General features: G+C 49.8%; 1 protein-coding gene across 13 annotated transcripts in view; it reads right to left on the bottom strand.

Moving 5' to 3' along the window:
- Window positions 1-19,421, bottom strand: part of NLGN3 (neuroligin 3) — a 109,375-nt gene that overhangs the window by 48,352 nt on the left and 41,602 nt on the right. For 11 of the 13 annotated variants that reach the window (XR_007775880.1, XR_007775879.1, XR_007775881.1 and 8 more), the window contains one exon: window positions 521-1,247. Coding sequence is in view for 10 of the 13 variants with exons in the window: in XM_050964905.1 (XP_050820862.1) it covers window positions 521-992 (472 nt within the window). In the remaining 3 variants the exon portion in view is untranslated. Of the gene's footprint in view, window positions 1-520; window positions 1,248-11,576; window positions 11,722-11,945; window positions 11,971-19,421 lie in introns of those variants that run through there. The other 2 variants (XM_050964904.1, XM_050964903.1) reach the window with 2 other exon arrangements.

Below are 19,421 nucleotides of genomic sequence, written 5' to 3' on the forward strand. Positions count from 1 at the left end.
TAGCTGCATTGTTCTGTGCAATGCAGTCAAGAATGGCTGGTGACCCTATCCCAGCAAGAGAGAGAGTGTTCCTCCCAGCCAGCAGCAACAACCCACACCCCAGAACTAGCACAAGAACCTGAGGGTGGGGAGGGAAGACAAACCCAAACCAAACTCAAGCCAGAACCTGGCACTTGGCACCTAGGGAACCCAAACCAGCTCATCGCTCTGTGGACCTGCGGTCAGAGAGTCCCTTTCAGTTTTGGCAAAACAAAAGAGGAACCCGTGACAATGCCATGGAGGGGGAGGGAGAGAGCTGGGGGGGGGAAGGGGAGAAGAGAGCACGAGAGAGAGAGAAAACAGCTGGAGGGCAGAGGGCAAGCAGAGTGGCTAGAAAAAGCTTTTCCACAGACAGCATGCTGCAGGTTCCACAAGCACGTGCTTCAAACACAACATCCAGGTGAGACCAACCAGAGCTGAGAAGCAGCAGAATAACTCTGGGACCCCCCGCCCACCCTGCTGGCACCCTGGACAGACTCACCATCCTCGGTGGGAATGTAAATGTTGAGGTACAGGCAGTCCTCATTGGGATCCTGAATGTATGTGGCAATTATATCCAGATTAGAGGTGAACCAGATGGGCAGCATGATCTCCGGGACCGCACTGTGGATGTTCTGAGGGCAGACCGGTGAGAAGTGGGTAGCATTCCTTATTCCAGACCAGGAGGACGGTGGCTCAGGGGGCATGAACCTCTTCTCCCCAGTGGGAGGGGCTGCATAAGGCACCCCCAGGTATTGATCCACAGGACCCAGAATCTCACTAGGCAGTGGAACCCGGACCCCTCGTAACTTCCCATAGTGTGTGTTGACAGTCGGGGAATAGACCTGGCCATCCATCTGTACAATAGCCAAGCTTAGAACCCAGAGCAGGAGGCAAAGGTCCCGGCCTGCAGCCAACTCAGGCACTTGGAGAACAGGGGCCAAGGACGGGTTTCTCTGAAGTATCAGCCACATTGTCTGTGATGAGCAGCACCACCATCCAAGCCTTAAGCACGTTCCTGGGGGCTCAGAGGGACTCCATCACAGCAGGCCTGCTGCTCTCTGTTAACCAGAGCCAGACACCAAGGGAGGACAGAAACTGGAACACAAACCCAGAAATGAACTGCAAACGGTGAGCTGGAGAGATTTGGGAGTGTTCCTCTTCAGAGCCCCCAGCCTGCCCGTTGCTGTTTGCCTTCAGAGAGAGCAGCCCTGATGAGATTGATGGCTCTGTGGAGAGAGGGGGAGAGGAATTAACAGTCACAGACTCTCTCACCTGAGAGAATGGCAGCTCCACCTGACAAATAAAATCTGCAGCACAAAGGGACGTTGGAACCTACCTGCATGTCCCTGGCCCACTGATTCCACAACCTGGCAGAGGTGAGGGAGAGATTTTAATACCTCACCAGAATACTCCTCACCTCCAGCCTTAGAGAGAGAGAAGAGCCCCTGGATAATCCACTGCTGCTGCCTCCCTGTTACCAGTCAGCCCTATGGCTTGGTCGTGGTAAGTGGTGCCAGCTGCAGAGGAGGACAGGAGATTTCTGGAGATGTGGGGGAAAAGGGGATTAGAGGCCTTGTAGAGGTGGGGCGTTCAGACTCTAGAGCAGGAGGTATGTGTATGTCAACTGCAGAAGCATGGATCAAGCACCCAGGCTTGAGACACCCAGAGCAGACAGATGAAGCTAAGGAAAAGGGGATTCAGCCACAAACTGGGGAAGCAGTTTGCACACCAACTACTAGCCTTAGGGCTGGGGCAAGGTTCACATAGAGACAGCCCATGCAAAAGGTATCCCAGGCCTGTAGGGGAAGCGAGAAGGCCTGTGTGTAGGGGAAGGACACCACCAGAGAGGAAAGACAAACCACCTCTTCTCTTCTCCTCTCCTCGGAGTCCAGGTCTGAAGAGCACACTAGCAAGAACATGACTGGAGCAAGAGGCTGACAGACTTCAGGAATAGTCAACAGGCTGAGAGAGCACCTAGTGCTTTGAAATTAGGATGGGGAATCAGGACTGCTTGGTTCCATCCTCAGCTCTGTTCCCTATTCCCTGCAGAACCTGGAGAAAGTGACTTGCTTTCCCTTCCCAGAGAGAACAATACAGAGCCAGGTGACCCTGAGAGCTGGTTGAACCCTGAAATGAGGTGCATGACCATTGACCAAACTAAGCCAAAGCCCCATGGTGCTTTGCAGCTAGGCCAAAGACAAAATGGAAAAACTGCTTGAAAAGTTTGTTACATACATTGCTGAATGTTGCAGGGCAATTACCAGATAAGGATTGGAACTTTATAAAAGTTTGTGAAACTGACTCGTCAACAGATATATTGGGAAACCAGCTCTCACAGACAGAATTAACCAGGAATGTAAATTGCTTTATTGCTAACTACCAGAAAACAGATGTTGTCAGCTCTCACAAGCAAAATGGTATTGTTCAAAGCATGGGAAAAAAATGGTTACTCACCTTCTCATAACTGTTGTTCTTTGAGATGTATTGCTCATGTCCGTTCCAATCAGATGTGTGCGCATGCACAGCAGCCAGAAAAATTTTCCCCGCGCAGTATCTGTTGGGTTGGCCTGGGCACCCCCTGGAGTGGCGCCATGATGGCGCACAATATAGGGCCCTACCAACCCGCCACCCCCTCAGTTCCTTCTTGCTGGCTACTCTGACAGAGGTGTAGGTTGGTGGGTATTGGAATGGACATGAACAAAACATCTTGAAGAACAACAGTTACGAGAAGGTGAGAAGCCGTTTTTTCTTCTTCGAGTGCTTGTTCATGTCAATTCCAATCAGGTGACTCCCAAGCCTAAATTCAGGAGGAGGGGTTGGAGTTCAGGTATCCACTGACTGGAGCACTGCTCTACCAAACATTGCATCGTCTCTGGCCTGCTGGGTAATTGCATAGCGTGCAGTGAAAGTATGTATTGAGGACCACGTCGCTGCTCTGCATATTTCCCGGGTTAGGACTTGCGCCAGAAACGATGCTGAAGAAACTTGCGCCATAAGTGGAGTGCGCTGAGAGTGGAGGGCAGGCACCTCTGCCAGGTTATAGCATTCATGTATGCAGGACATGATCCACGAGGAAATTCGTTGAGAGGAGACTGGAAGACCCTTCATCCTGTCTGCCACTGCCACAAACAGTTCAATGGACTTCCTAAACCATTTCATTCTTTCGGTGTAGAAGGCCAGCACTCTGTGGATATCCAATGAGTGGAGCCTCTGCTCCCTGCCACTTGAGTGCGGCTTAGGATAGAACACTGGGAGGAAGAGGTCCTGGCTAATGTGAAACTGGGAGACAACCTTCGAGAGGAAAGCTGGATATGGCCTGAGCTGAATCTTGTCCTTATAGAACACAGTGTAAAGGGGCTCTGATGTTAGGGCCTTGAGCTCAGACACCCTCCTGGCTGAGGTTATCGCTACCAGAAATGCCACCTTGTATGACAGATAGTGTAGGGAACATGTCACCAGCAGTTCAAAGGGCAGACCCATCAATTTGGAAAGGACCAGATTGAGGTTCCAGGTCAGGGCCGGTTGTCAGACGTGAGGATATAGCCTGTCAAGACCTTTCAAGAAACGGCTGACCATAAGGTTGGCAAACACCGACAGGCCCTCTGAGCCTGAATGCAAGGCAGAGATGGCGGCCAAATGAACCCTTACTGACAATATGGACAGTCCCTGCTGCTTGAGATGGAGAAGGTAGTCCAGTATGAGTGGTATAGAGGCGAGCATCAGGGATGAGTGATGCTGCGCCAACCAGAATGATAATCTCTTTCACTTGGCAAGGTAGGTAGCCCCGCTGGAGGGTTTCCTACTGTCAAGGAAGACTTGTCTAACTGGGTCCAAGCAGGAGAGCTCTGTGGGGTTCAGCCATGGAGCTTCCACGCCATGAGGTGCAACGACTCGAGGTTCGAGTGTTGGAGATGGCTGGGATCCTGAGTTAGTAAATCCAGGAAGAGCTGCAAGGTAACTGGGGCTTCCACGGACATCTCCAGGAGGGATGTGTACCAGTGTTGGCGGAGCCAGGCTGAGGCTATCAATGTCACTGAAGCCTCTTCCCTCCATATCTTGAGGAGCACCTTGTGAACAAGAGGAGTGGGTGGGAATGTGTAGAAAAGAGGGCCTCTCCCTGGGAGGAGGAACATGTCTGCGATGGAGCCCAGGCTGTGGTTCAGGAAGGAGCAAAACTGTTGGCACTTCCTGTTATGTTGCGAACAGCTTCATCTGGGGAAAGCTTCATCGTTGGAAGATGGAGTTCGTGATGTCTGGGTGTAGGGAACACTTGTGGCTGTGAAAGGACCTGCTGAGACGGTCCACAAACTTGTTCTGTGCTCCAGGGAGGTGTGACGTTTGCAGGTATACTGAATGAGCTACACAAAAGTCCCACAGCGGAGGGCTTCCAGGCACAGGGGAGAGGAGTGTGCATCCCCATTTATTAATATAGAACATCGCCATGGCATTGTCTGTCATGACTGATACACATCTCACTGTCAAGTGCCATGCCAGACGCACTGCTCTCAGCTCTCTGAGACTGATGTGGAGAGCGAATTCCACCTGAGACCAGAAGCCTTGTGTCCTGAGGTTCCCCAGATGTGCTTCCCAGCCCAGAGCTGACACATCCATCACTAGTGAGAGGGATGGCTGAAGACAGGAGAAGGGGATCCCTGCATACACTACCTGCGGGTCGAGCCATCACTGGAGGCAGTTTAGGACCGGGTGAATCAGAGTCACAACCCCGTCCAAAGTGCCTCGAGCCAGCCAATACACCGAGGCGAGCCACGATTGGAGAGGCTGGAGTCTGAGCCTGGTGTGTTGCACCACACAGGTACAAGAGGCCATATGCCCTAGAAGCTTCAGGCAATTCCCTGGTGGTGGGAAACTGCCTGAGACTTTGAATGATGTCGCTCTGGGCTAGAAACCTCACTTCTGGGAGGTATGCCCTGGCCTGTGTCAAGTCCAGCACCGCCCCATGAACTCCATCTGCTGAACAGGGGACAGTGTCAATTTCCCCACGTTCAGGATAAGGCCCAGTTCGTCGAACGTCGTTCTTAAGAAGTCGACTTGTGCCTCCACCTGAGCCCTGGAGCAGCCAGTCGTTGAGGCACGGGGGCACCTGTGTAGGAATGCGGCCACGACTGCAGCGCACGTGGTAAACACACGAGGGGCACCGCTGCCAGGCCGAATGGGAGGAATGTGAACTGCTAGTGACTGTTGCTCACCACAAGCCTGAAGTACATTCTGTGGGATGGTGTAATTGCTATATAAAAGTACGCGTCCTTCAAGTCGAGGGTGGCATACCAGTCCCCTGAATCCAAGGAAGGGATATGGAGGCCAAAGAGACCACGCGGAACTTCAGTTTCCTCATGAACATGTTGAGCTCTCGCAGGTCTAGGATGGGCCTGAGCCCGCCTTTGGCTTTCGGTATTAGGAAATACCGGGAATAGAAGCCCCTGCCCTTCAGCTCCTGAGGAACTTCTTCCACTGCCTGCAGTGAGAGGAGTGAGTGCACCTCCTGTATGAGTTGCTCGTGAGAAGGGTCCCTGAAGAGGGATGGGGAAGGGGGGGTGGACGGGCAGAGAACTGGAGGAAGTATTCTTTCTCTACCGTGCAGAGCACCCAGCAGTCCGATGTGATACGGGCCCACACAGGGTAGAAAGGGGATAGCTGGGAAGAGAAGATAAGGCAGGTTGGATCCAGTCCAAGTTCTGGTGCGCTGTCCTCGTTCGCCCCTTCAAAAGTCCTGCTTCTAGCTGGATAAAGGTTTGGACAGGCCACAGCCCTGGCCTGAGGATCGGTGCAGCCTCTTCCTACCACTCTTGTTTCTCTTTCATGAGCCATCCTGCCGGTTCTGCAGTTGGTAGAACCGCAGAGGAGGCTGTGGCCTAAAATGCCTCCAATGCATGGCAGGGGTGAGGAGGCCCAGCAATTTGACGGTGGCTCTTGAGTCTTTTAAGCTATGTAGCCTTTTATCCATCTGATCGGAAAATAGAGACCCCTCAAAGGGGAGATCCAGAATGGTTTGCTGGACCTCATATGGCAGGCCTGATACCTGAAGCCCCTTCCCAAAGCAATCCCAGTAGACATCACCCATAAGAACGTAAGAACATAAGAACGGCCGTACCAGGTCAGACTAAAGGTCCATCTAGCCCAGTATCCTGTCTACCGACAGTGACCAATGCCAGGTGCCTCAGAGGGAGTGAACAGAACAGGGAATGATCAAGTGATCTCTCTCCTGCCATCCATCTCCACCCTCTGACAAACAGAGGCTAGGGACACCATTCCTTACCCATCCTGGCTAATAGCCATTAATGGACTTAACCTCCATGAATTTATCCAGTTCTCTTTTAAACGCTGTTATAGTCCCAGCCTTCACAACCTCCTCAGGTAAGGAGTTCCACAGGATGACTGTGCGCTGCGTGAAGAACTTCCTTTTATTTGTTTTAAACCTGCTGCCCATTAATTTCATTTGGTGGCCCCTAGTTCTTATATTATGGGAACAAGTAAATAACTTTTCCTTATCCACTTTCTCCACATCACTCATGATTATATACCTCTATCAGATCCCCCCTTAGTCTCCTCTTTTCCAAGCTGAAGAGTCCTAGCCTCTTTAATCTCTCCTCATATGGGACCCATTCCAAATCCCTAATCATTTTAGTTGCCCTTCTCTGAACCTTTTCTAATGCCAGTATATCTTTTTTGAGATGAGGAGACCACATCTGTACGCAGTATTCAAGACGTGGGGGCACCATCCATTTATATAAGGGCAATAAAATATTCTCCATCTTATTCTCTGTCTCCTTTTTAATGATTCCTAACATCCTGTTTGCTTTTTTGACCGCCTCTGCACACCCGAGTGGCCGCATCAGCCCTCTCCAGAGCGACCTGCAACGAAGCTCGGGAAATGAGCTTGCCCTCCTCCACGAGGGCCGAGAATTCAGCATGGGAGTCCTGCAGCAGCAGCTCTGCAAACTTTGCCATTGCCCTGCATGTACTGTAGCAGTACCTGCTGACAATGGCCTGCTGATTAGACATGCAGCTGCAAGCCACCAGTGGAGTAGATCTTTCTCCCCAAAAGATCGAGTCGTTTCCCCTCCCAGTTCTTTGGGGAGGGGCCTTGGTCGTCCTGGCGCTTGTGCTGGTTAGCAGCGTCCATGACCAAAGAATCTGGTGAAGGATGGGTATACAAGTGCTCGTAGCCCCTGGACAGCATAAAATAGCATCTTTCATTGCGCTTAGCTATAGGGGACAATGAAGCCAGGGTCTGTCACAAGGTTTTTGTGGTGTTGGCAATAGTCTCTATGAGGAGTAGGGCAATATGTGCTGGTCTGGAGTGGCTGAGGATATCGACCATTGGATCTGTGTCCTCCATTACCTCCTCCGCCTGAACGCCCAGGCCATGGGCAACCCTCCTCAGCAACTGCTGTAGGACTCTGTTGTCCTCCAGGGCTGGAGCTACCGAAGTGCCACCAGCGCTTCATCTGGACAGGAGGAAGAGACCCCGCAAGGAGTGGTTGCTCTCTTCCCTCCATGCCCAAGGGGCCCCGCAGTCCTTGGGGATTCTGGGCTGCAGCTGACGCAAATGGTGCCATGGCCCTCAGTGCCAGAGCTGTATACATTGGTGCTGAAACAGGAACCGATGGTGTTGGGGCTGTCGGTGCCGAGGACGTCGGCACTGATACCACTGGGTTGGCATATCTGACGCCGGTACCGCAGGGGTTGGGATGGTGGCAACAGGGAGCAATGGAACTACCCCCAATCCTGCCGATGCCGGAGGCAGTACGAAAGTGGCCGAGGCCGCCACCGCCCTGAAATTCGACTCTTCGCTCCACCCTTGGCAAAAGGCCCAGGGAGTCCAAAAGGGCCACTGTGCAGGGGGCTGCCACTGCACAGGCCACGGTGCCAGGTAAGGGTTCCAGTCTCATGATGATCTGGACTGTCTACTTCTGCTCCTATGAGATCAATAGGAGTCTGACTCTGAGGTCTCTGAAAAGGAGGACCATGGAGGAGCAGTACCTGAAGGTACCGAGGTTCCGCGCCGAGAGCTCAGGGCCCAGTGAGGCTGTTGACCCTGTTCTGGAGCCAGGAAACAGTGCACCGGGGATGGAGATCGCCATCATTGCAGGCTTCCCTCTTGACAGTGCTGGGGGAGCGACCAGTGCTGGCAACCTCTCCCATCTAGGTGGGGAGAACGGTGCTGTGAGCTGGAGCAGATCCCGGGCTGCTTCAAATGCCTCCGGGGTAGACAGGAGGCAAAATTGTCAGCTCAGCTTTGGCGAGCGAGAAGGGTCCAGACTTGACTGCCCTTCAACTGGGGCAGGAGTTGACGTGACCATCTCTTGCAGGGAGACAGAACTAGTGAGACCCGAGCAAGTCCACACAATGGCCGTCTCCTTGGGTCTAGCCGGCAGGGAATGACCCCTCTTCAGCCTCCACTTCTTCTGTCAATAATCCTTGTCTTTACTCAGCACTCATCCCCGTGCCAACGGTGCTGGGGCACTGTGTACCAAGAAGGTAGTATTCAGCGCCGGGCCCGCCAACCCAGAATCGGACTGGGCCGGAGTGCCGCTTCCATTAGTAGGATCTTCAGGCGCTAATCTCTATCTTTCAGTGTACTGGGGCGAAACCCGCTGCAGATCCTACAGTGATCATTTTGATGGCTCTCCCCCAAATACTTCTGGGCATACACTTGCTGGAGACCTCACAGGCTTTGAAGCTAGGAGACTGCACTCAAGGGGAAACCCCTCCAAAGGAAACTTAAGAACTAACTACTTCACACTAACTACAGAACTAATTAGAACTCTGTACAGACTGCCAAATGCGCTTGTCACAACAAGAACAAGGGGAAGTGCCAGTTGTAACTGGCAGTAAGAAGGAACTGAGGGGATGTGGTGGGTCAGCAGGGCCCTATATTGAGTGCTATGATGGTGCCACTCCAGGGGGCACCTGGACCGACCCAACAGCTACTACTAGGGGAAAAATCTTCCAGTGCGCGCACACACCTGATTGGAATTGACACGAACAAGCACTCAAAGAAGAATTGTTTGCTGTTGTTACTGCAAGTGTGATTGAAAAGGAGGTGTTATGTCACCAAAATAAGAAAGTAGCTAATAGTAAATAAGTAAAGTACATTATGTTTAGAATGCTTTATATTGATGCTGAATTGCATAACTTTAAAACTGTACTATAATTAGATGCTGTAACCTTTGTATAACTCTTGCTCTGTATTCTATAGGAAAGTACAATAAGGTTTGCAAAATACACAAGCCCTCACGTATTCATGCTATGGCTGGCAACTATGGATCCTCTGTCTTACAAAATATGTATGGAGATAGACAAGACAAGCTTGTAAGGTTTATGGTTTTAGCCAGTATCAGATACAATATTAATACACACAATATCAATATTATATATCACATCATGTATGTTTTGTACAACTATGATTTTTATTCATATTAAGTTCTTCCCAAAACACTTTTCACATATGTTAAGCTGCTTAATCAAGGGTAGCTGTGTAGTGCTATAATTTCAGAGTTAGGTACAGAACCATTCCAGAGGGACAGGACAAGACAAACTGTTTTATTGATGCTTAGCTAACATGCCCTGTGTACCAAACTATAGCTGGTGCAGAATGCCTCTAACATTTTGCTAACTTCTGGAATGCTATGCTCAAAACAAGATAAGAAACTAGTTGCAATCTGTGTTTATATGCAGGGTCTATATAGGCCTAGCAAAATGTCTTTGAAAACATGTCAAAGGAGATAGATAAGAATAATATGTTAGGTTCAAAGTACTGCACAGAAACACTCATCCGTTGCAAACAACCCTAATATATACAGAAGTAAAGTGAAGCTCAGATTTTGAGGCAGTAGACTGACCAGCTGTGCTGCTGCCTCCCGGACAGGCTGGTAACATACTGACCTTCCCTTTTGTATTATATTGTATTAATCTTTGACTAATGAAGTTGATTACGCTTAACTATTTGACATCTCTCATTACTGAGTTAATTGAACCCGTAACATGACAGAAGAGCTAACTATTGCCAACTACCATGGAGAGCACCTGCCTGCACAAGCAGCACAAACACAAAGGAATGCCTCGCCGGGCTGGACAGAGACAGCCTCCACCGGACAAGAAGAAGGAAAGCCCAATGGACAGGGCACCAGCCTAGGATTTGGGAGACCTGAGTTCAAACCTCTGCTCCATCACAAACTCCCTGTGTAGCCTTGGGCAAGTCCCTTAGTCTCTCTGGGACCCAACCCATGCACTGAGGGGTGTGTGAGGATAAATGCATTAAAGATTATGAGACATCTAGATACTACTGTGAGGGGATGCCCTCAGCCCCTCTTCCCCCACAGAACCCACCCCAGGAGTCCCTGCCCAATGACCTCTCCTCACTCCGTTTCACATAGCAGCCATGAATCGCAAAAGCCTTCTGCCTTAGTGAGAGGCATTCATGTGTTGGGCGAGAGCTGCCCCCTACACTCGTGTCTCCTCTCCTCCCTTTCCCTCCCCTCCAGATACTGTCCATGGGGCACACAGGGAGTGGGAAATGGAAGAAGCCCCCAGGGAAGCAATAGTACGCACAGCTGTCCTCTGCTCTGTGGTAGAGCATACACATAGTCACTGTGCATCCACTCTCACCTGCCAGGGTGTCTCACTGCCAGCCCTGGATCTCCTAGAACAGTCACCTATACCTCTCTGAGTCAGCCCGGTTGTCTTCCCCCGCCTCGCTATTTGTACCCTTCATTACTAATCCCCACCCACCAGAAGTCCCATGACCACCAGCCACACTTCAGGCAACCTCAGACCACCTCTTCCCTCCCCACTGCTGGATGGGTCCTAGCCCAGTCCCCTGGCCTCACCAGCGTCCCTGCCCCCCAGTGACAGCACTATGGATCAGGCATTAAAGTAGAGAAGCAGCTGAGCGGTCTCAGTGCAACCAAGTCAGTGTGACAGGCTCACACTTTTTTGTTGCCAGTCGCAAGGAGAAACTGCAAGGGCCCACATGCAGGGAACCCCGGCATCACGTGCCTGCCTGCCTGCCAACCCCAGCAGGGGAGAGTCCCTGCCTGGGAAGGGAAGCTGGCAGGAAGCTGCTTCAGATGACGACCTGCTGATGTGTCAGCAAGCAGAGCTCTTGCGCCAGGAAGCCCTTGCAGGAGGCTGTTTGGATTTGTAATGCTCTGCCATTCCCCTCCCCCAGTCTGGGAGCTACTCTGCCTGCTGCATTTGTTTCTTATGTAACTCGCGGTCCCCTCCCTCCCTCTCCTTCAATGCTGTTGCCTCCTGCAGGAACGTGGCAGAGGAAGGCGGTGGAGGCTGCCCACTCACTGCAAAGACCTCATCAGACAGTGCCAGGGAAGGAGAATAAACCAGCATGGCCTGCAGCCCAGCCCAGCCCAGCCCAGCTCCCCCTCCTCCAATGGCAATTTCACAGAGGAGTCCCCTACCCTCAAAGGATCACTGGCCTGGCAGGGTTCACACTGGGAGCCAGGTGCAGTAGGGACCTGGCTGAGCAGTACTGCCCTTACCCAGGAACAGAGGCTGGGTAGCAGCAGGGCCCTTACCTTTGTGCCTCTGTAGCACTCCGGCAAATCTCCCCAGAGAGCATGGAGGGCTGGCACAGAGGTGCCTTGGAGTTATTGGAGCATAAAATAAAAGCCCTTTTGCAGGCTGGCTGGAATTGGTTCACTTCTGGACTCCACAGACCAGAGAGCACCTCTGTAGAGAAGGAAAATCCAGAGAGAAAAATACAGACAGGGTATCTGAAAGTTGCACTACACATGTGCAGCTAATTCACTGCTGGTCATTAAGGAATGGGCTCCCACTGTGTCTGGCCTATCCAAGACAGCCAGGGTAGCACAGCATGTGCTGAGAAATCAGCACAGAACCTTCATAAAAGGAGAGGTTTGGCCTAGAAAGAAGGGGTTACTCACCTGTAACCGGGGTTCTTCAAGATGTGTGGTTCCTATTTGTATTCCACACGTGGGTGCACATGAGTGCCATGCGCTGAAGTCCAGAAGCTGTACCTATACTTGCGCTCCCCACCTCACTTGCTCCAAGCCCACATCCAGCACTCCTGATTCCCCACTGCACCCAATGGACCACAGAACCCTCCTCACCCACCCGCCAACAGAGCACAATACAAACAGATTCGCAGGCACAAGCTACATGAAGATGAAGTTAAGGCTGACTATGTATCAGAAAAGGAAGGTAAAATAAATTACTAGGAAGTTGCTGTTCTCTCAAAACCAAGTTTTATAAATCTAGGAAATAAGCAGTTAATTTAAAAACAATCTAAACACATGAAAGGCTGGAAATGCAGAGTTGGGGAACCCAAACAAACTTAACTCCGCCCAGTCACAGACCCTAATTTTCCCTATAGCTAAAACTCTCCAAAATCTGGTACCTGGGCTACATTGTTATTGTTAAGGGTTAATGGTACACTTCTCCTCCCCCCGCCCCCGCTATTCTTCAAAACAAAGTTTCTCCTTCAGCAAAAACCTTAACTCTGACCTGCAGGGACACTATTCAGGGCAGGAGAGATGCAAAATATCTGCAGTCACTTTATCTGCAGTCACTTTAACAATCAATTTAGTCTATTTTGGGACCTCAAACACTAACACATCTTAATCCGAATTGTTTTTTGTGGTGTCCGTGCAGGGCAAAATTATACATGCACGCCTAACTTTCCATATAGTTACAAGTAGTTTAAGTCTTGTGCACAGATTGTATTTCAGTAAAACAGAGTGTAATTAAGGCAAGTTATTAATGATCACTGTATCTAGCTTTTATGATTATATAGACTACAGCAACAGTTAATACCTGGTGACTTCAGAGATAAAAGCCAACCACCACCCTTCCTCTACAGCTAATTTTCATGCAACAGTCCCATTGGTTGTAATGACTAAATCTGCGATTTTGTCATGGAGATTGCAGAAGTCACGGAATCCGTGACTTCCAAAGAACTCTGTGACTTCAGCCCTGGCGACCGATAGCTGCAGGGTCCTGCTGCCTCCTGCAGCGGCAGGGAGCTGTGAGGTATCCCCACTGCCTCCCCAAGCTCCCAACTGCTATGGGCAGCGGGGGTACGCCGCAGCTCCCAGCTGCCATGGCAGGGGGGGTTACCTGCAGCTCCTGGCCGCTCTGCAGGACAGGGGGATCCCTGCAGCTCCCTGCCAGCTTCCCGGTCACCGCCTGCAGCAGAGGCAGGGGGACCCCAACAGCCCCACACTGCCACCACTGCAGGGGGAGCAGGGGGACCCCAATAGCCCACCTGCCACCATGGGGGGAAGGAGGATCCCAACAGCTTCCCACTGCCATGGCAGGGGGATAACTGCCTCTCCCCTGCTGTCATGTGGGAGGCCCCATGGGGACCCTGGAGCTCCAAGCCCCTATGGGTGGTGAGGGCCCAGAGCTCCCAGCCACCCCACAGCTGCTCAGTGCCTTCCCATTTTATCATGGATATTTTTAGTAAAAGTCAGGGATAGGTCATGGGACTTCTGTGACTTCTTTATTGCCTATGACTTGTCTGTGACTTTTACTACAAATACCCATGACAAAATCTTAACCTTAGTGACGACTCAATGGCATGAGAGAGACTCAACCCATGTCAAGAGTTCTCACTGTGGATTACTGGGTCCAAATGTCACTTCTCTTTAAAGGTTTCTTGGCCACATGCTGGCTTGAGAATCACTGCTCCAAAGGCTATTCACAGCACCACAGCCTCAGCTCCACCACACAGCACTGCCAGGGGAACCCTTAAGCACAGAGAAATTTTACTTGAGGACCGGACTCCTCACACACCCTTCATGTAGGCTCACTAACACAGTCCTCTAAACCAATGACCCAATGTCAAGTTAATGGCCACATCTACCAGTGCACTTTGCATCATGAGAGCAGCACAGTTAAGTGAAACCCTGTAAATGCAGCCTAACTCTCCAGGGCATTCTGGCTGCTGCTTGCTGCTGAGGTACCAAGGAATCTGCCCTTAGAAGTTAAAACTTAAAGCAAAGCCAAAGTAAGTTTGCTACAACATATCTTTCATATGATTTCATTAGTAATATCATATTGCAGCATTCCATTTGGGTTTCTTGTTTCGCACTCATGTACATCATTAACTGAATCTTAACATGGACATTAGCTTCGTCTTAACATGGTTCTTTTGTCTTGAAATTTCCTTGGTTTTTTAAAATTGTTAAAGTTGAGAGCACATATCAGTAATTTAAGGGTAACAAAAACAACATTAGAAGGACATTGTACTTTTCCCCAAAACCAATCACTACAAAACCCAGGAAATTCAGAGTTAGAGTTAAGTTTAAAAGACACCGAAGCATATTCAGGTATGGAAATGCACATTCAAGGCATCCAGACCACCCTAATGCTGTCTTGTAGGGACACCATGCAATAACAATGCAATTATTATAAAGGCATTTTGGGGTTTGTGGTCCCAGCTTATATTAAACTGATTTTTAAAGACATATTCATGTCTCTTACAGGGCAGAGTTGAGGTTGCTTGAGCGCCTAAACTGTGCTTTCCCATACCTCAATGTGTTTGGATTGCTTTTAAATGTAACCCTCACTCTGGATTTCCTGGGCTTGTAACATTTGGTTGGGTACCACTAAACTCAGGTTCAGACTTTAAGGCCAGAAGGGACAATCATGATCATGTAGTCTGACTTCCTGCACATTGCAGGCCACAGAATCTCACCCACCCATCTCTGTAATAGACACCTAACCTCCGTCTGAGTTACTGACATCCTCAAATCATTATTTAAAGATTTCAAGTTACAGAGAACCCATCATTTACTCTAATTTAAACCTGCAAGTGACCCATGCTGCAGAAGGCAGCCTAAATCCCCCAGGGTCTCTGCCAATCTGACCTGAGGGAAAATTCCTTCCAGACCCCAAATACAGAAAAGAGTTGGACCCTGAGCATGTGGGCAAGACCCAACAGCCAGGCATCTGGGAAAGAATTCTCTGTAGTAACTCAGAGGCATCTGTGACACTGTGCCCCAAAGGAACACCCTGGTACCCCCATCTTTACCATGGTTATATTATTATGATGTGTTTTGTACAAAGTATGCATTGTAAGGTATCATTTTAAAGTCTTGATCTGTTGAATATTAATATCCTGTTGGATTGTATGTGCTATCATTGTATGGGATGTTATGAAGTTTTGCTGTGTGTATTACTGAAATATGTTGTAAAGTTGGAAACACCCACAACAAGCCTTTCAGGTACAAAATGGAGACACCAGACAGTGTTGATGGCCCACTAAAGGGAATACACACACACAAGGATTACCCCAGGAACTGTATACAATGGAAACCTCTCAGAGACAGCACATAAACAATGGAGCAGGGTGGATAAAAATCAATGTTTTTTTTTATTTAAATAGAATTTTTTTGATAAAATGCTCTTTGAGGAAAAAACCTACCTAAAGATAGTTTTAATTAAGATACATGATAGCTCAAAGACATATCATCATGGAACAGGGATTATAAATACTAATTCTATAGTCTGAGACAATATATTCATGTCATGTTTAAGAAAAGTTTTGTCAATGAGTTCCAATAGTTCAGGGATTAGGGTTCCACTGGCTGCTGTGTGAATTATTTAGGTTGATCTTTCTATCTATTCAATGGCACTCAGTGCTCAGTCTAGAAGATACCATCAGAGATGCTTAGTTTTGCAGTTCTCAAACTGTGGATTTGTCTCTCCAGAGGTAACATGCCTGTTAACAGCAAAAATATTTTTAAATAAATATAGAGAGGTGAGAAATAACAGACCTCAACTCTATTGTCCCTCTGCAAATTTGTGTACACAGAGTCAATCCCTTACCTCTCTCTAAAAGTGTAAAGTTTCAAAAAGTTCAATGAATAGGAGATTGTTCAGGGTGGAATAGATCTGGACAAGGAGAAGAAGTCTGGAGATAAATGTGAGAAGCGAGGAACATATGCTTGTTTTGTGAAAATAATATAAGTTTGCTGTTGAAGAAAAATATCCAGAAATACTTAACACTGTTGTTTTATTAAATAAAATAATTTAAATGTCTGTCTGGTGATGGTCTCCTCCTAATACAGCATGGCAAGAAAATCCTCCAAATATTAATGATTAACCTGTTGAATTGGAGATAGTTCACCTGCCAATGACTTCATAAATATATGCTTCAATTACATGAAATAACCAAACAATCATTCATTTTCTGATATAGCTGTAAAACTAATATGAAAAGTTTTCAAAATAAATCACTGTTTAAAAATATATAGTGATAACAACCAACAAGAATGCACTTTTATGTGGAAAACCAGGATTAAATCAAGTCTTCCTGACTAGGGATTTAAATCAAATCCACCCTGCAATGGAGACTGTTTGGCTCACAGCAAATGATCTTTCCAGCAAGTTGGAAAAAAGCTATGAAAGGGGGAAGTGATATCATCACTTGGCCTCACTCTCCCTACAACTCAACATTTGGAAACACATCTAAACGAAAAATATTGAACTGCGGTGGTGGTCCCATCCTGGAAAGGAGAACCCCAGGCTGTGTATGAAGGAGCAATACCATCAGGATGAGAAACTGCTTGATTCAAATCCTGTCTAGTTTATAGAACTCAGATTGTGATTTTACTTTTTATTTCTTAGGTAACCAACTTTGATCTCCATGTTTACTACTTATAATCACTTAAAATCTGTCCTTCTGCAGTGAATAAATGTGTTTTATAATTTACCCAAAACAGTGTGTTTTGCTTTAAGTGCCTGGGAAAATCTGCTCAGGAACAGCACTGGTGCATGTCCTCTCCACACTGAGGGGGGGGCGGACTGTGTAATAAATTCAGGGCTTCTCTACACGGGCAGCTTTCTGCGCAGGAAAGCAGCTTTTTGTGCTCAGACTGCAGACCTGCACCCACCGCCAAGCCACTTGGTGCGCAGAAAATCCTCAGCTGCAGCGCTGCAAAAAACCCACCTTGACAAGAGTCATGAGGCTATTGCCCAGAGGCTAAAGCACTCTATTGCCAGTGTAGACAAGGGGTGGGCAAACTACGGCCCGGGGGCCGCCTCTGGCCCCCTAAACATTTTAATCCAGCCATTGAGTTCCTGCCAGGGAGCGGGGTCCAGGGCTTGCCCCACTCTGGTGCTCCAGTTGGGAAGCAGGGTCCAGGGTTTGCCTCACTCCATGCGGCTCCCGGAAGCAGCAGCAGCATGTCCCCCCTCTGGCTCCTATGTGTAGGGGCAGACAGGGGGCTCCACACACTGCCCCCGCCCCAAGCGCTGCCCCTGTAGCTCCCTTTGGCCGCGCAGGCAGTACGTAGAACCGCCTGGCCACACCTCCATGTAGGAGTCGGAGGGGAGACATGCCACTGCTTCTGGGAGCTGCTTGAGGTAAGCGCTGCCCGGAACCTGCACTCCTACCCCCTCCCGTGCCCCAACCTCCTGCCCCAGCCCTGATCCCGCTCCCGCCCTTGCCTTGATCCTTCTCCTGCCCTCCAAACCCTTCGATTCCAGCCTGGAGCACCCTCCTGCACCCCCAACCTCACATCCCCAGTCCCACCCCAGAGCCCGTACCCCCAGCTGCAGCCCTCCCCTCCACACCCTAACCCCCAATTCTGTGAGCATTCTCAGACTGCCATACAATTTCCATACCCAGCTGTGGCCCTCAGGCCAAAAAGTTTAGCCACCTCTGGTGTAGACACTTGAGTGCGTTCTACGCTGTAATTGGCCTTTGGAGCTATCCCATAATGCCTCAAGTGATCACTCTGATCATTATTTTGAAGTCGGCTGCCATGGAAACATGCAACCCTCCCCTTTCAAAGCACCATTTCAATGCTCGTGCTGTTGAACACAGAGAGAGAGGGTGGGTTTATGTGAGCGTGAGAGAAAGAGCGCAAAAGCGCATGCAGGTGCCCAAGCAGGGAGGCAGGGGCTGATGTCAGGGTTTTTCCTACCCCCAGGACTGGTAGCTTCATGTCACTGTCTGAACTTAAAGCCAGCATGCTGACACACATTCTGTCCCCACAAACACACCGTCTCTCTCCCCCACCATACACACACGCTCCCCATACCCTTCAGTTAAAAAGCAGCTGGCAATGTAGTAGGACGCCCATGGAAGGATGGGATTGGGAAATCTGCATCATGTGATGCTGTGCCTGCCCCACAAGGCATTGCAAACCCTTCCCAAAGCACCCTGCAGCCAGCTGCACAGTGAGATAGCTCCCACAATGCACTGCTCTCTTTGCCATTGCAAGAGCTGCTAATGTGGATGTGCTCCAGCCCAGGGTGGACACGCAACAGTGGTTTAATTCCAGCATGTTTTAAAAAGTGGTATAACTTGTGGTGCAGAAACTTGCTAGTGTAGACAAACTCTGATCCTGGTCAGAAGCCTGACCAGGGCAAGATGGTACAGCTCTGGGGTCCTAGGTTGAGGAGCTATGGGGAACTGGCTGGAGCTTCTCTATGGCTGGCAAAAGCATTCTTGTAACGCAGCTAGGTGTGTCCCTGCCGGTGGATAAGACGGTTACTCACCTTTGTAACTGTTGTTCTTCGAGATGTGTTGCTCATATCCATTCCAGTTAGGTGTGCGTGCCGCACGTGCACGTTTGCCGGAAACTTTTTACCCTAGCAACTCCAGTGGGCCGGCAGGTCGCCCCCTAGAGTGGCGCCGCCATGGCACTAGATATATACCCCTGCCGGCCCACCCGCTCCTCAGTTCCTTCTTGCCGGCTACTCCGACAGTGGGGAAGGAGGGTGGGTTTGGAATGGATGTGAGCAACACATCTTGAAGAACAACAGTTACAAAGGTGAGTAACCGTCTTTTCTTCTTCAAGTGATTGCTCATATCCATTCCAGTTAGGTGAATCCCAAGCCTTACCTAGGCGGTGGGGTCGGAGTGAGAAGTCGCGGCATGGAGCACTGCTGAGCCGAAGGCCGCGTCACCTCTGGACTGCTGGACCAGGGTGTAATGGGAAGCGAAAAAGTGTGGACCAATGACCAGGTCGCCGCCCTACAGATCTCTTGGATCGGCACTCGGGCAAGGAAAGCCAGTGATGACGCCTGCGCCCTGGTAGAGTGTGCAGTCACACGGCCCGTAGGGATGTGGGCCAAGTCATAACAGGTCCTGATACAGGACGTTACCCATGAGGATATCCTCTGCGAGGAAATAGGAAGGCCCTTGACACGGTCCACTATCGCCACCAAGAGTTGGGGGGACTTGCGGAACGGTTTGGTCCTCTCCACATAAAACGCTAGTGCCCGACGGACATCCAGCGAGTGGAGTTGTTGGTCTCTGCGGGACGAATGGGGCTTTGGGAAAAAGATGGGAAGGAAGATCTCCTGGTTAACGTGAAAGGCTGAGACCACTTTAGGGAGAAAGGCAAGGTGCGGTCTCAGCTGCACTTTGTCCTTATGGAAGACCG

The sequence above is a fragment of the Gopherus flavomarginatus genome, chromosome 8 (assembly GCF_025201925.1).
Source record: "Gopherus flavomarginatus isolate rGopFla2 chromosome 8, rGopFla2.mat.asm, whole genome shotgun sequence".
Taxonomy (NCBI): domain Eukaryota; kingdom Metazoa; phylum Chordata; order Testudines; family Testudinidae; genus Gopherus; species Gopherus flavomarginatus.